Source organism: Lacerta agilis, chromosome 12, assembly GCF_009819535.1.
Source record: "Lacerta agilis isolate rLacAgi1 chromosome 12, rLacAgi1.pri, whole genome shotgun sequence".
Classification (NCBI taxonomy): domain Eukaryota; kingdom Metazoa; phylum Chordata; class Lepidosauria; order Squamata; family Lacertidae; genus Lacerta; species Lacerta agilis.
In genome coordinates this window covers 19,623,699-19,637,267 of record NC_046323.1, presented here as the reverse complement: position 1 = coordinate 19,637,267, position 13,569 = coordinate 19,623,699, and the positions used below count along the sequence as shown (strand labels likewise).

General features: G+C 41.7%; 1 protein-coding gene across 4 annotated transcripts in view; it reads left to right on the top strand.

Moving 5' to 3' along the window:
- The window catches only part of PLCL2 (phospholipase C like 2), an 81,940-nt gene that overhangs the window by 46,578 nt on the left and 21,793 nt on the right, over positions 1-13,569 (top strand). For all 4 annotated transcript variants that reach the window (XM_033166085.1, XM_033166084.1, XM_033166083.1 and 1 more), the window contains exon 3: positions 8,395-10,881. In XM_033166085.1, the coding sequence (XP_033021976.1) occupies positions 8,395-10,881 (2,487 nt within the window). The remainder of the gene's footprint in view (positions 1-8,394; positions 10,882-13,569) is intronic.

Below are 13,569 nucleotides of genomic sequence, written 5' to 3'. Positions count from 1 at the left end.
TAAAAATATTGTCGTTTTCTTTCATAGGATTAAATGGCTTCACACCAGTATGTCTGGAATTAGAGGATTTCATTCTGTTTATCTAAAGCTGACAGCATAATGTAGGATCTGTTTAACTTCATAAACAACTTTCTTCAACAGTTAATTTTTCAACCATGAGTCGGGAGCACTCCTTTCATCTCATATGTAGTGTATGAACCTTGTGTGAGTTTTACTGAAAACGAATGGATCTGTGCAGACTGTGCATACTGGTTGGATCATGCCCTTAGTTGTCAGTGAAGTCATCAACATTCACACCATCCTTTCTGTATAACATAAAGTGGAGGTTTAGGAAACATAGAAAACTGTCTTATACCAGGTCAGTTTATTTGCACACATATTAATTTAAGGAAGTTACACCCTGCTTTTAATTATATGCCTTGAAGCCCAGTTTTGTCTACTCACTTCCAGGAACTGTCCATGATCTCTGGTAAGGATGTTTCCCAAATTCTATCCCCCCCCCCCACCAAGAGTATGAAATTCAAGTTGGATCTCTGAGCCCCTCCAAAGGTGCCAGGGAACTTTTTAGTACCATATTCTGAGAGTTGACCTAAAATGTGGGTAATTTTGAGTTTAAACAGGGCATATAACAGCATGAGTCACAATTAGCCTATTGAAGTTAACTGCAACAATACTCTCAGTTGTTCAGCCCTGGCTGCAATAACAGTCTAATCTCAAAAATTCAAATGCTGTGTTCATTTAATCACTGTTCAGTTTTCTGGCCGAAGAAATGACAGCCCCACTATCCATTTGGAGAGCAGTTCACAGTGCAACTCTATTCAATATCACTCTGAAGTAAGTTCCACTGAATTCTCTAAGTCTTACACCCAAGTAAGTGTGCATTAGATTGCATTCTTTATATCCTGAACTAGATACCTCCCCCTTTCTATTAAAAGAAACTAAGAATTCTGGAAATGGGAGGTCTGCATTAATAGTGCACCTTTTGTTGAAATATAAAGTGCCGTATTTTCCCTTCAAAAATACAATGGAAATTTAAAAAAAATACAGTAAATGTAAACCAACAGATTTTCCAGATTTGTGTTGGAAGATTTGAAACCCTTTAAGTAGTAACGACTTATCAACAACTTTTGACTATAAAGAGGGACATTTTTAGCATAGTCTCTCCATCCCTTTAGGCAAGGAAAATGTTTGTATGTCAATGCAGAACTGTCTGTGTAATTTAATTATTTATAGACATCTGGACTAGTTGGCTTGCTGTTAACAAATCACTGGCACACATTGTACTTCCCACTTGAGACTTTAAAAAAGAATAGAAGGACACCAGGTCTTTAATTTCTTTTCATGTGCTGTTTGCTGACCATAAGAAATTAATGTGTTTCCTTCTGCAGCATTTAGGTTTTCATGTTCCATTTCTTCCCTTGCAATGCATTTGTGTCTGAGGCTAAGCCAAGCAGCCTGATCTTAAGGAGTAATTTTAGCTGTAAACAATGGTTTGTGCTGCTGTGCAAGCATCATTTCGTGGGGCAGAGCAGCAGCTTAACCGAAGTAACTTCAAAACATAAACAAGGTGGAATTTGATTCAAAAGCTAACCTTGAGATTCATTGAGCTTTGAAACTGATTCAATTATGTGGTGGTCATTTGCCCAACAAAACTGCTACAGAAGGATTGCCTTGATACGGCGCTGAGGTTCAGAAGGGGAATACGGCGAAACAAATGTGTAATTATCCACATAACAAGGTGAACTGAGCCAAATACTTTACCAGAGTAACCTCATAAGCAGCAAGAAACTTCATACTGAAGGAGGCAGAGCTGAATGTCATAAACATGGACAAGGATCCTGTGGGGATTTACAGTAGCCTTCCATCCGTATACCATACAGCAAACTACTTTTGAAATGAGGAGTTGGCAGTTGCAGTAGACTTTTGTGCTAATCACATGAGTTCAGCTGTTCAGAGTGGTAAAAGTACCATAAAAAATCCACTTGGTTAGTTGTGCCAGCTATTTGCATAAGCTTGACCAGCTGTTTGAATCCCATCTATTGCCTGTGACATATCCTGTAAATTTAATAAACTTTTGTCATTATTACAAGGCACCTCTGAGCTTTGAGGGTGTTGTAGAACACCTTAGCTAATAATTCCGCAGTATTTCTGGCATGTTGTCATTTGAATTATCGCTGAATTTCCCATCTCTGCAGGGCCATTTGTTCCAGTGATAAATAAAGTGTAGGAAATTGTTGCTGCCAAACAATATTTTGCAGTATTTTTTTTTTTTTTACTAAAAAGCATATTCTTGTTTTGAAGAGTTCACCTTTTAAAAAATAATACTTAATAATCTGTTCCCAAACTTAAGAAAGGGTGACAGCTTCAGGCCAATGAATAAATACATAGAACCTGAAAGATGTTTTTTTTTTTTGTCAAGAGGCCAATTTATGAAGCCCAAGCTCAGAGTGGCACTTCATTCACACTGTTATAGATTTATTCGTACAAATAAGAGTGCGGGCTTAAACCATATACACAAAATGTCATTGTAAACTACTACCTGATGAATCTCAAAGTAGTTTTTGTTCCTTTCTCAAAGCTTCATTGCATGCAAAGTGACTGGCTCAAACATCTGGTCTGATTGGTATAATTTTAAGGTTCGTTTCAGATTGTACAACAGAAGTGTGAGAAGCAAACTGCTCGCCATATTTAGCCTTAATTGTTAACATATTAAATCAGTTCTGTTTGGGTGTCTTGCACATTTTTCTGGGCTTTAGTGGAAAGCATATGGGCTTATTTGCTTGAGTATAACATTGGAAGCCATGTCATTATTTTGGCATTGCTGGGATGTTATGCTGACCAAGTATAGACTTCATACAAAACTATTTTGTGCTCCTTGTGCTTTGTGAACTTGCTGTCTGTTTTAATTATAGCCCACTGGCAGAGCCGTCTCATCCATAGAGGCCGGTGGCGCGGTGCGCCAGGGCGCCGGGCACCCCAGGGGCGCCCCCGCGAGCCCACCGGCATACCGGGCTCCCCCTCCCCAACCCGCCCCCGCCCCCACGGGCAGGCGGGCACTCGCGCCGGCGGGCGGGCGGGCTGTAAGCCGCCCGCCCTCGCCTCCCGGAGCCCCAGCTGGAGCGGCGCGGGGCTTTGCGCGACCTTCCAGCACTCCAGCTGGGGCTCTGGGAGGCGAGGGCGGCCGGCTTGCAGCCCGCCCGCCCTCCCGCCAGTGCGCGAGCGCCCGCCCGCCCCTCATCCTCCGCCCGCCGGAGCGCGGGCGCCCGCTCCAACGCCATGCCTCTCATCCCCGCTCGCCCACCCCCCTCCCGAGGGGCGGCCAGCGTGGGAAGGAGGCGGGCGGAGAGGCGGCAGGCTGGGGCGCCGAGGGATCGCTGCGCCAGGGCGGCCGATCCCTCTAAGACGGGCCTGCCCACTGGACTCTTTATTGTGGTTCCCACATTAAGTAGCCTCCAGTGCCAAAACTTTCATTTTCTCGGCACAACCATTTTGTTTCATGCAGTGTCAGTACGCTGCTGCTGTCTCAGTTTGGTACTAATCGAGATTGTTGTCAACAATCAGAATAGTGAACATTCTGTGGATCCTAGTGAATTAAAGGATGAAAGCGAGTGGCTTGGTTTAGTGAAAAAGTGGCTTTTCCTTGTTTGTGAGATTGTAGAGGAGCCTCTGGATTGTGGGCTCCCTTCACCATGGGCAGGAATAAATGACCGAATCAGGGAGATTAGCCAAGAAGTTGAATAGACAGAGAACACCAAGTGAAGATTTGCTCATCATCTTGCCATGGTGTCCATACACAGATTAGGGAGTAATCGGTGTAGCTGTTAAAATAAACTATAATAGCTGGTATTTGTTTTTTTTTCTAAATATTAGACTAAACCTGCTGAAATTACATCCTGCTATAGTGCAGCGATGCAGTATTTATTTATTTTTAAATGCTGGATATTCATGTATGTGGTCATACAAAGGGTCCTTCTAAGCCAGGGGTAGACAACCTAAGGCCCGGGGGCCGGATGCGGCCCAATTGCCTTCTCAATCTGGCTCACAGAAAGTCCAGGAATCAGCGTGTTTTTACATGAGTAGAATGTGTGCTTTTATTTAAAATGCATCTCTGGGTTATTTGTGGGGCAAAGGAATTCGTTCATTTCCCCAAAAAGAATATAGTCTGGCCCACCACAGGGTCTGAGGGACGGTGGACCGGCCCACGGCTCAAAAGGTTGCTGACTCCTGTTCTAAGCACCAATAAAGGCACACCTTTTTAAAATGGCTATATTCACAGTAGCACCAATCCAGAACCAAAAACAGATAATTGTTTCTGTGTAAGGGAAGAGGTACTACACTTGGGAATAGCTATACTCTCCCCCCCCCCCCGCTTGAAATGAGTAAATCAGTCACAGAGGACATCACTGGAGTGGGTGAGTGTAGAGGTTTCAAAGTTAAATACAGTGGTACCTCTGGTTACATACTTAATTCGTTCTGGAGGTCCGTTCTTAACCTGAAACTGTTCTTAACCTGAAGCATCACTTTAGCTAATGGGACCTTCTGCTGCTGCTGCGCCGCCAGAGCACGATTTCTGTTCTCATCCTGAAGCAAAGTTCTTAACCCGAGGTACTATTTCTGGGTTAGCGGAGTCTGTAACCTGAAGCGTCTGTAACCCGAGGTACCACTGTAACATTTTGCAAAGGAGCAAAATACCTATGAAGTGACATGGCATTACTGTAAGGGAGATGAGGTAGCCTTGTTGGTGTTGGACAGTTTAGAAGAGAACTGTCTGGGTTTTCTTGTATTTGAATGATATGGGTGTTTGTGTACATGTTAAGATTTATTTTTTTAAAGTGTGAGATGAAGAAGCATTAAAATACTATGGTAAGGGAAATAGATGAGCTTCCCCACTAGTGATGTCAGACTATATAGCTTTCAAGGGCTTCCACAGCCCTTTGAGTGATCTTGTGAATAATTATTACATGCATTAATAATGATCAATCGATTGATCTGTTAAATCTCTTCATTTGATGAGGTAATTAATTCTCCTGAGCGAGAATTATGTTTGAGATACAGTTTCATTTGTAGAGCAGAGTGGTAATTCATTGGCTTCCACCTAGCTTTGTTTCTTCCTGATTTGCAGTGATAGAAATCCATCAGGCTGAATGATTAATGTACACTAGTGATATATTCTACAAATGATATATTATTGCGTTGTGGGGGGTTGAACCAGATGACCCTTGAGGTCCCTTCCAGCTCTACAATTCTATGATTCTAAGCACAGCTGAAATATTCTCTAGAATCCAGACAGCAGGAAGTACTACCATATATTAGAAAATATTTTACTGAGTTAGGAATTTTGCAGACAACAGGCCTTCATCAGCAACTTTAGATTTGTTATGGTGTTCTCAGATTTATGGAAGAAGTACAACTTGGTTCTTTTGCTTTGTAATGAAAAGTCATTTGGAGTATACTGTTGTGACTCATATTGTATCCTTTGCCTGGTTGTTTCTCTGTTATCCCTGTAGATGTCAAAAGAATATACTTTCAAAATATACTTAGGATTGTAGCCACAGATATGTTTTAGTAAAACAACTCATTAAACTGATGCTGTTGTGTTTCATAAACGGGACTGATTTATTTGTATTTTAAAAAAAATGTTTTATAGTTTTAATGTAATTATTACAATACTTTGACAGAGCTTTGCACTGGAAAGCAGCATATAAATAAAAAATAAAAAATACATTTTTGAATGAATTATCTGATACCTGTTAAAATGCAGTTTGAAAATTTGGTTGTAAATTTAAGATAGTGTGTAAATTTGGGGTGAAGAGCTGTGCTCTCCACCCCAAATTCTTGATCTCTTGTATGTAGAAACAGAAGTTGCAAGATGTACTGTAAACATGAATGCCATCATCGGCTTCATTAATTTCAGTTATGGAAGTAGATGACTATATATGCATATATTTATTTGCACATAGAAATGGCAAAGGCTCAGAGCTGCAATCACATGCCTCCATGTGAATATCAGAGCTGGGTGGACACTCTGGAGAATACATGGGGCTCTATAGATGGAGGCATTAGCCTTTCAGTTTCTGTATGCTATTAGTTTTTCCTAGCATGTTTGGTGGTTAGCCACCTTCTATTTCCTTGCAACCTTACAGCATGTCTACTGAACACTAGTTTCCCACATCTATTGCCATCATTAAGTGTTCCCTTATCATGTAACAGTTGCCACGTGGAGAGATGTTAAAGTGAATTTTATGTAGCAGCTATAAATGTATAAACAGGCCCTTATATGTTAGATGTTATGACCATCAGTGTGACAGGTTTTGCTTTAGAATGAGCATTTTTTCAGATCTTTTCTCTGCTTTATTATTTTGATAATTACAGAAATTTAACCTAGTGATTCACATCCATTGTGCTCAAATAGCATTACAGTAAGCCCACAACTTATGCACTTTCAATGAACTTGGTCCAAAAAATTGGAAAAAAATTAAAGCGGGGGCAGACATCCAGGGAAAAAAAGACTTTGGCAATCCCGCCCGCCATTGTACCCAATGTGTTTTGACCATATACAGTTTTGCCTTTAGGCGTGATCCCTGGAATATAACCCCCTCTCCAGAGTTTTACTGTTGAGCTCTGCTTCCTATCAGCTTTGTGTCCTGGATTTTGCTGCAGAAATACTTGTGTAGATATCAATACTGTTGCTTTAATTTTGAATAACGTTGTGAAGTTACTAAGACCCATCAAATCTGATGTGTACGGGTTTACATACATATGTATGGGGATGGGATACGGTTCTGGTTCTTTTCCCAACCCTCCTTGCCACTTCCAAAGCCTTCTTTCTCTCCACCCAAATTCCCACTGCTCCCATCATACATGGATAGGAGTTGCCATGGGCAGTATAAGGGTTGAAACTAAGCCTATCCCCTCATTCCTTCAAAAAGATAAGCAGCCTCAAGGACTTCCCACCAACAAAGAAAAACAGCACAAGGAAGAAGGCATAAACCCCCCTTCTTTCACTTGTCTTCCTCTCAGTCTCCAAGCTTGCTGCAACTGCTGTGTGTTAAAAAAAGAAAAGTCTGGGGAAAGAATTATGAAGAGGATTTCGTGGAAAACAAAATGACATTTTAAATTATAGGCCTTTCATGATTCCCCCCCCCCCCAATAAATAGGCCAACTTTAGCCCATTTCTAATAGGCAAGGTGACATGTAGATACTAATTGTTGATGGTCATTTGATCCCAAACACTGAATATGCAAAGACTAGGACAAGAAAGACTTGCTTGGCCCATTATCTTAAGAAACCATTCCAAAAGCAGCTTATGCTCACACACACACACCCATCCCACTTTTGTCAGTTTCACTGTGCAGCCAAGAGTTTTGTTGTGCATCTTCAGTTGAAGTTGGCAGAAGCTAATGCTCCTGGATTCTGCACTGGGTCTTTTGCCAGGAGGACTTTTGAATTCTGACTTAAAACTACTGCTTTTTTCAGCCCTGTTCAGCAGCCCTGCAATGTGTAACTTAGCCTCCCACCATATCTGCTATAATGTAAACAAAGCTAGAATTCTACCTTTTCTAGGCAGTTTTTCAAGCTGTACCCATTTCCATGTTCATGCCCAGGAGCAGGATCTCAATTTAAAGCACCCCTTTACTCCTTAGCAGACAATAGTGGCTAGGAGAGTGTTTGAGGCCATGGCAACAGTAGCCGCAGGTTCCTTCCTCCTTGGTTAGTTGCTAGGAAGACATTGCTAGGCTTCATATCACACTGCTGTTTGCTCCTTAGTTTGGCATCCCATATCCTTTGACCTCTCCCTCTGTCATTGGGCCCATTCTTCTGTCTCACATTGCAGAGGAATCAGTACCCAACCCACACACAAAGTATATGCTTCCCTTCTTTCCAGGACTTGTAATAAAATTCTAGGCATTTGTATTAATGTGTTAAGAATTGTGGCCTAGAATACCAACAGATATTAAAATATAGCTATGCCCACAAACACATTACATGTTTATAGAAAATGTACAGTAATCCTTGGCTGTGTACTGTTGAGGCATAGCTTCAAATGTCTGCTTGGTTTGATGGTCTTCAGCAAGTCTCCTGATTGTGAGTGTAAAAAAAGAGAGAGGGCTGTTGCAAAAATGCAGAAAAAGTGGCCATGAAACATCATTGACACCTAAGGATGCAATCCCTTGTACACTTACTTGGTAATAAGTTGTACTGAGCTCAGTTGGACACAACAGCATAAGAGTAAATTGCATATCTGTTACCTTTTAGTGTCACTTTTAATTCATTCTGCATAGATGTCAGTATTTGTGGACATGTATGTTAGTCCTCGACAGATCTTTTAAGAATATTTTGTTTTTGTAACAAGTGGCAAGTACCTTACTAACTTTCCCTTCCTCTACTTTTCAGGATGGTACGAAGCAAAAAAGAGAACGGAAGAAGACGGTGTCATTTAGCAGCATGCCAACTGAAAAGAAGATCAGTAGTGCAAGTGACTGTATTAACGCCATGGTTGAAGGCTCGGAACTCAGAAAGGTTCGCTCCAACTCTAGAGTTTACCACCGGTACTTCCTTTTAGATGCGGACATGCAGTCTCTACGTTGGGAGCCTTCAAAGAAGGATTCCGAGAAAGCAAAGATTGACGTTAAATCAATCAAAGAAGTGAGAACAGGGAAAAATACAGACATTTTTCGTAGCAATGGAATTTCGGAACAGATTTCAGAAGACTGTGCATTTTCGATTATTTATGGAGATAATTATGAGTCTCTAGATCTTGTTGCAAATTCTGCAGATGTTGCAAATATTTGGGTCACTGGACTGAGATACCTGATATCGTATGGAAAACACACACTAGATATGCTAGAAAGTAGCCAAGATAAAATGCGGACTTCATGGGTTTCACAAATGTTTAAAGAAACAGATATTGATAATTTGGGGCGCATATCCATGTGCAGAGCTGTACAGTTTATAAAAAAATTAAATCCTGGTTTAAAAACTAGTAAAATTGAATTGAAGTTCAAAGAGCTACACAGAACAAAAGACAAACCTGGTACAGAAATCACAAAGGAAGAGTTTATTGAAGTCTTTCATGAGCTTTGCACTCGCCCTGAGATCTATTTCTTGTTAGTTCAATTTTCTAGCAATAAAGAATTCCTGGACACAAAGGACCTTATGATGTTTTTAGAAGCAGAACAGGGTATTGCACATGTCACTGAAGAGATAAGCCTTGATATTATTCACAAATATGAGCCATCTAAAGAGGGCCAGGAAAAGGGCTGGCTTTCCATAGACGGTTTTACAAATTATCTTACTTCTCCAGAATGCCATATATTTGACCCAGAGCATAAAAAAGTGTGCCAGGGCATGAACCACCCTCTATCTCATTATTTCATAAACTCATCTCATAACACGTACTTGATAGAGGATCAGTTCCGAGGCCCATCTGATATCACAGGATACATTCGTGCTTTGAAAATGGGGTGCCGATGTGTTGAGTTGGATGTGTGGGATGGTCCTGACAATGAGCCTGTAATTTACACAGGGCACACCATGACCTCGCAGATAGTCTTCCGCAGTGTAATCGACATTATAAACAAATATGCATTCATTGCTTCGGAATACCCTCTTATTTTGTGCTTAGAAAACCATTGTTGTCTCAAGCAACAGAAGGTGATGGTTCAGCATATAAAGAAAATATTGGGAGACAAGGTCCACACGCAGTCTCCAAGCACAGAGGAATCTTACCTGCCTTCTCCTGAATCTCTTAGAGGGAAAATACTAATTAAAGCCAAGAAGCTGTCTCCTAATTGTTCTGGGCTAGAGGGAGATGTTACAGATGAAGACGAAGGCGCAGAAATGTCACAGAGAATGGGAAAAGAGGGTGTGGAGCAACAGAACATTATCACAGTAAAACGGTTTCAGCTCTGCAAAGAGCTTTCAGAACTGGTAAGCATGTGTAAGTCGGTTCAATTTAAAGATTTTCAGGTTTCATTTCAGCTTCAAAAATACTGGGAAGTTTGCTCCTTCAACGAAGTGCTTGCCACCAAATATGCCAATGAAAACCCTGGAGACTTTGTGAATTACAACAAACGTTTTCTCGCCAGGGTTTTCCCAAGCCCTATGAGGATTGATTCTAGTAATATGAACCCACAGGATTTTTGGAAGTGTGGCTGTCAGATAGTAGCAATGAACTTTCAGACACCTGGATTAATGATGGACCTCAACATTGGTTGGTTTCGACAAAACGGTAACTGTGGCTATGTTCTTCGACCTGCTATCATGCGGGAAGAAGTCTCTTACTTCAGTGCAAATACGAAGGACTCTGTGCCTGGAGTTTCACCTCAGCTTCTTCATGTTAAGATTATTAGCGGACAGAACTTTCCTAAACCAAAAGGGTCAGGTGCCAAAGGTGATGTTGTAGACCCTTATGTCTACGTAGAAATCCACGGGATCCCTGCAGACTGTGCAGAGCAAAGGACAAAAACTGTGCACCAGAATGGGGACAACCCAATTTTTGATGAGAGTTTTGAATTTCAGATTAATCTACCTGAACTCGCCATGGTGCGCTTTGTAGTGCTGGACGATGATTATATCGGGGATGAATTTATTGGGCAGTACACAATTCCCTTTGAGTGTTTACAGACTGGTTATCGCCATGTCCCCCTTCAGTCTTTAACAGGAGAAGCTCTGGCACATGCTTTCTTATTTGTCCACGTTGCTATCACTAATAGAAGGGGTGGTGGAAAGCCACATAAACGGGGCTTGTCTGTCAGGAAGAGCAAGAAATCCAGAGAATATGCCTGTATGAGGACTTTATGGATTAAAACCATTGACGAAGTATTCAAGAATGCTCTCCAGCCCATACGGGATGCCACAGATTTGAGGGAGAACATGCAGGTACCGTATTCTATTCACTACCACTTATATGAGATTAGCATTTTACATACAGATATACTGGTGTAATTATATGTTTCCATAATAAATAATGTGACATAGCTAAGTGTAGTAAATCTGCTCAGAGGTTCATTGACTTTGCAGACAGTTAAAAGTAAGGATTAGAGTTATCAGTGTACTCAAGTGATGGCTGTAAGATACTCGGGAAGGATGCCACCCTAACTGGATTCAGTTTTTGTGCTGTGAGATATTTTCTGTTATCTGACTGTTCTTATGAAGGATGACTGATTACGTTTTATAGCAAGGTTGGCTAACTGGTTTTATTTATTTACAGTTGTTCCTTGGATCCCGAACGCCTTGCAAGTCGAACATTTTGGCTCCCAAACGCTGCAAACCCGGAAGTGAGTGTTCCGGTTTGCAAACGTTCTTTGGAACCCGAACGTCCGATGCAGCTTGCGCGGGTTCTGATTGGCTGCAGGAGCTTCCAGCAGCCAATCAGAAGCTGTGCCTTGATTTCCGAACATTTTGGAAGTCTAATGTACTTCCAGAACGGATTTCGTTCGAGTTCCGAGGTACCACTGTATTTTTATTTTTTAGTAGTATTATTGACCTGCCCTTCACCCTAAGGTCCCATGGCAAGTTACAACGATAAAGCAGTCCAACAATATTAAAAAACCATTTGAAACAACTTATAATCACAAACTACCCCACTTTTCCTCCAATGAGCTTGAGGTGGCATGGCACTTCTCCCTCTTCCTCATTTTATCCTGTCAACAACTATGCAAGGTAAATTAGGCAGAGAGAGAGACCGACCTGGTCCAAGGTCACCCAGTGAACTTCATGGCTGAGTCGGATTTGAACCCGGGTCTCCCCAGTCCTAGTTCAACACTAACTACTACACCACACTGCCTCTTATTATTTATTTTGGTAATATATAGACTGATCTTCATTAAAATCTGTTCCAGAATAGAATTTTAATCTCAGGGCTGCATTACGTGCTGACTAATCTGGGGGCTACATCCCAATGGTGCCTGAGATCAAAGCACTAGTGTGTTCTGATGCCCCGCCCCACCTTTTGCCCCTTCTTACTCATGGCACAAATACTTACAGTACACATACAGCATACACCATCTCACCCCACACATGGCTTGCAGAAAGCCCCCATTCCTTCTTCACAACACCTTTTTTTTACCCATGGCAAATAGGAAAGAGGTTCAGGAGCTCAAGCGTGCCAAGGTGCCCAGCATTCGACTTGATGGAGCAATGGTATGCTGCAGCATCCTGAGGTGGACTTCTTTTTTTAGTGCTAAGTGAAGGATGGGAAGAAAAAAAAATGCTCCCTCTGTAGCTGTAGTGTTCTAGCAGTGAGGGGGAAGTGGGGAGGGAAGCCAGGGAGAATGCAGTCTTCCTCCCCGGTGTCCCTTCCTTGTGAGCATTGAATGAAGTGCCTTTCCTTTCTTTGTATCCACTGCCACTGAACAGATTGCAGCTCTCTGGAAACCGGAGGGAGTACTCTGCTCTGATGTTTCCCAAGCACTCCCAGCTAGGGGTGTCAGAGAGTTCAGACAAAAACAGAAAAGAAATCAGAAATTGCTGCAGTTGGCATATTCATGTGTGGTCAGGAATGGTAAACAAATGTGACTGGTGATCGTTCAATGTTGTTCTTGTTTAGTTCTGTGAACAGTTAGTAATTAATTACCTTTCTACAGTGTTTTGACATTTCTTTTACACTGAAAAGGATGTTAAGATACATAAGTAGTTACGCAAGTTATGTTAAATTGCAAGGCAGCAAGATTATAACATAGTACTTTGTAGAAGCCACGCTGCAGCAGAATGGATACGCTGTTGATTGTGGTGAATATAGAACAGAAGTTTATTAAATTTGTGAGGTCCATGCCTTTACACAAAATACCATATAACATTATTAAAAGGATAAACAATAAAATTATTAAAATAAGTTAAAATTCATGTCGCACTGTCCCAGCAAAGGAGACAAAACCCAAATCCCCCCACCATACAGGAAATAGGATACAACAACAGGTTAGGAGGGCGATGGTAGGGCCCTCACTACATCATCCATGAACCCCACCCTAGTTTTCATAGCCCTCTCCACAAAGACCGCTACCACGTGGGAAATCCGTGGGTCAGCATCCACCAGCAGAAACTTTACTTGGTCCTCTAGAGTTGACTATTGATTTGGGAATAGTTTGGAAGATCACATCCCTGAAGGCCGAGTAGATGGGACAGTACAACAAATAATATGTGAGATCCTCTTTGGTTCTCATGTGACAAGGACATATACGGTGCTCTACCGGGATTTTTGCAGAACAGAAAGATCAGAAAGTTGCTGCCTTATTTTAATATTCCCAGTGCTCAGGTTTCCAGTGCTCTGATCTGCTCCGTGGTAGTGTATAAATTAGAGGAGAGGCACTTTGTTCAGTGGCACTTCCACTTAATTAGATGAGGGCCTGAAAGGCTGCCAGAAAAGGCTTGGTGGGTTGGATGAGGCTTGCAGGCCTGGGGGTCAGCATACTTGTTTCGCAGAAAATAGTTGTGTTTGTTTGTGCTTATAGTGTGTGATCTAAGATGGCTCATTCATATATGCAAGCCATCACTTGATTCTGCAGCCATCAAGGGATGAAAAGGCACGCATGAACTAGTGTCAGAGAAGGGGATAAACTTAAAAAGATG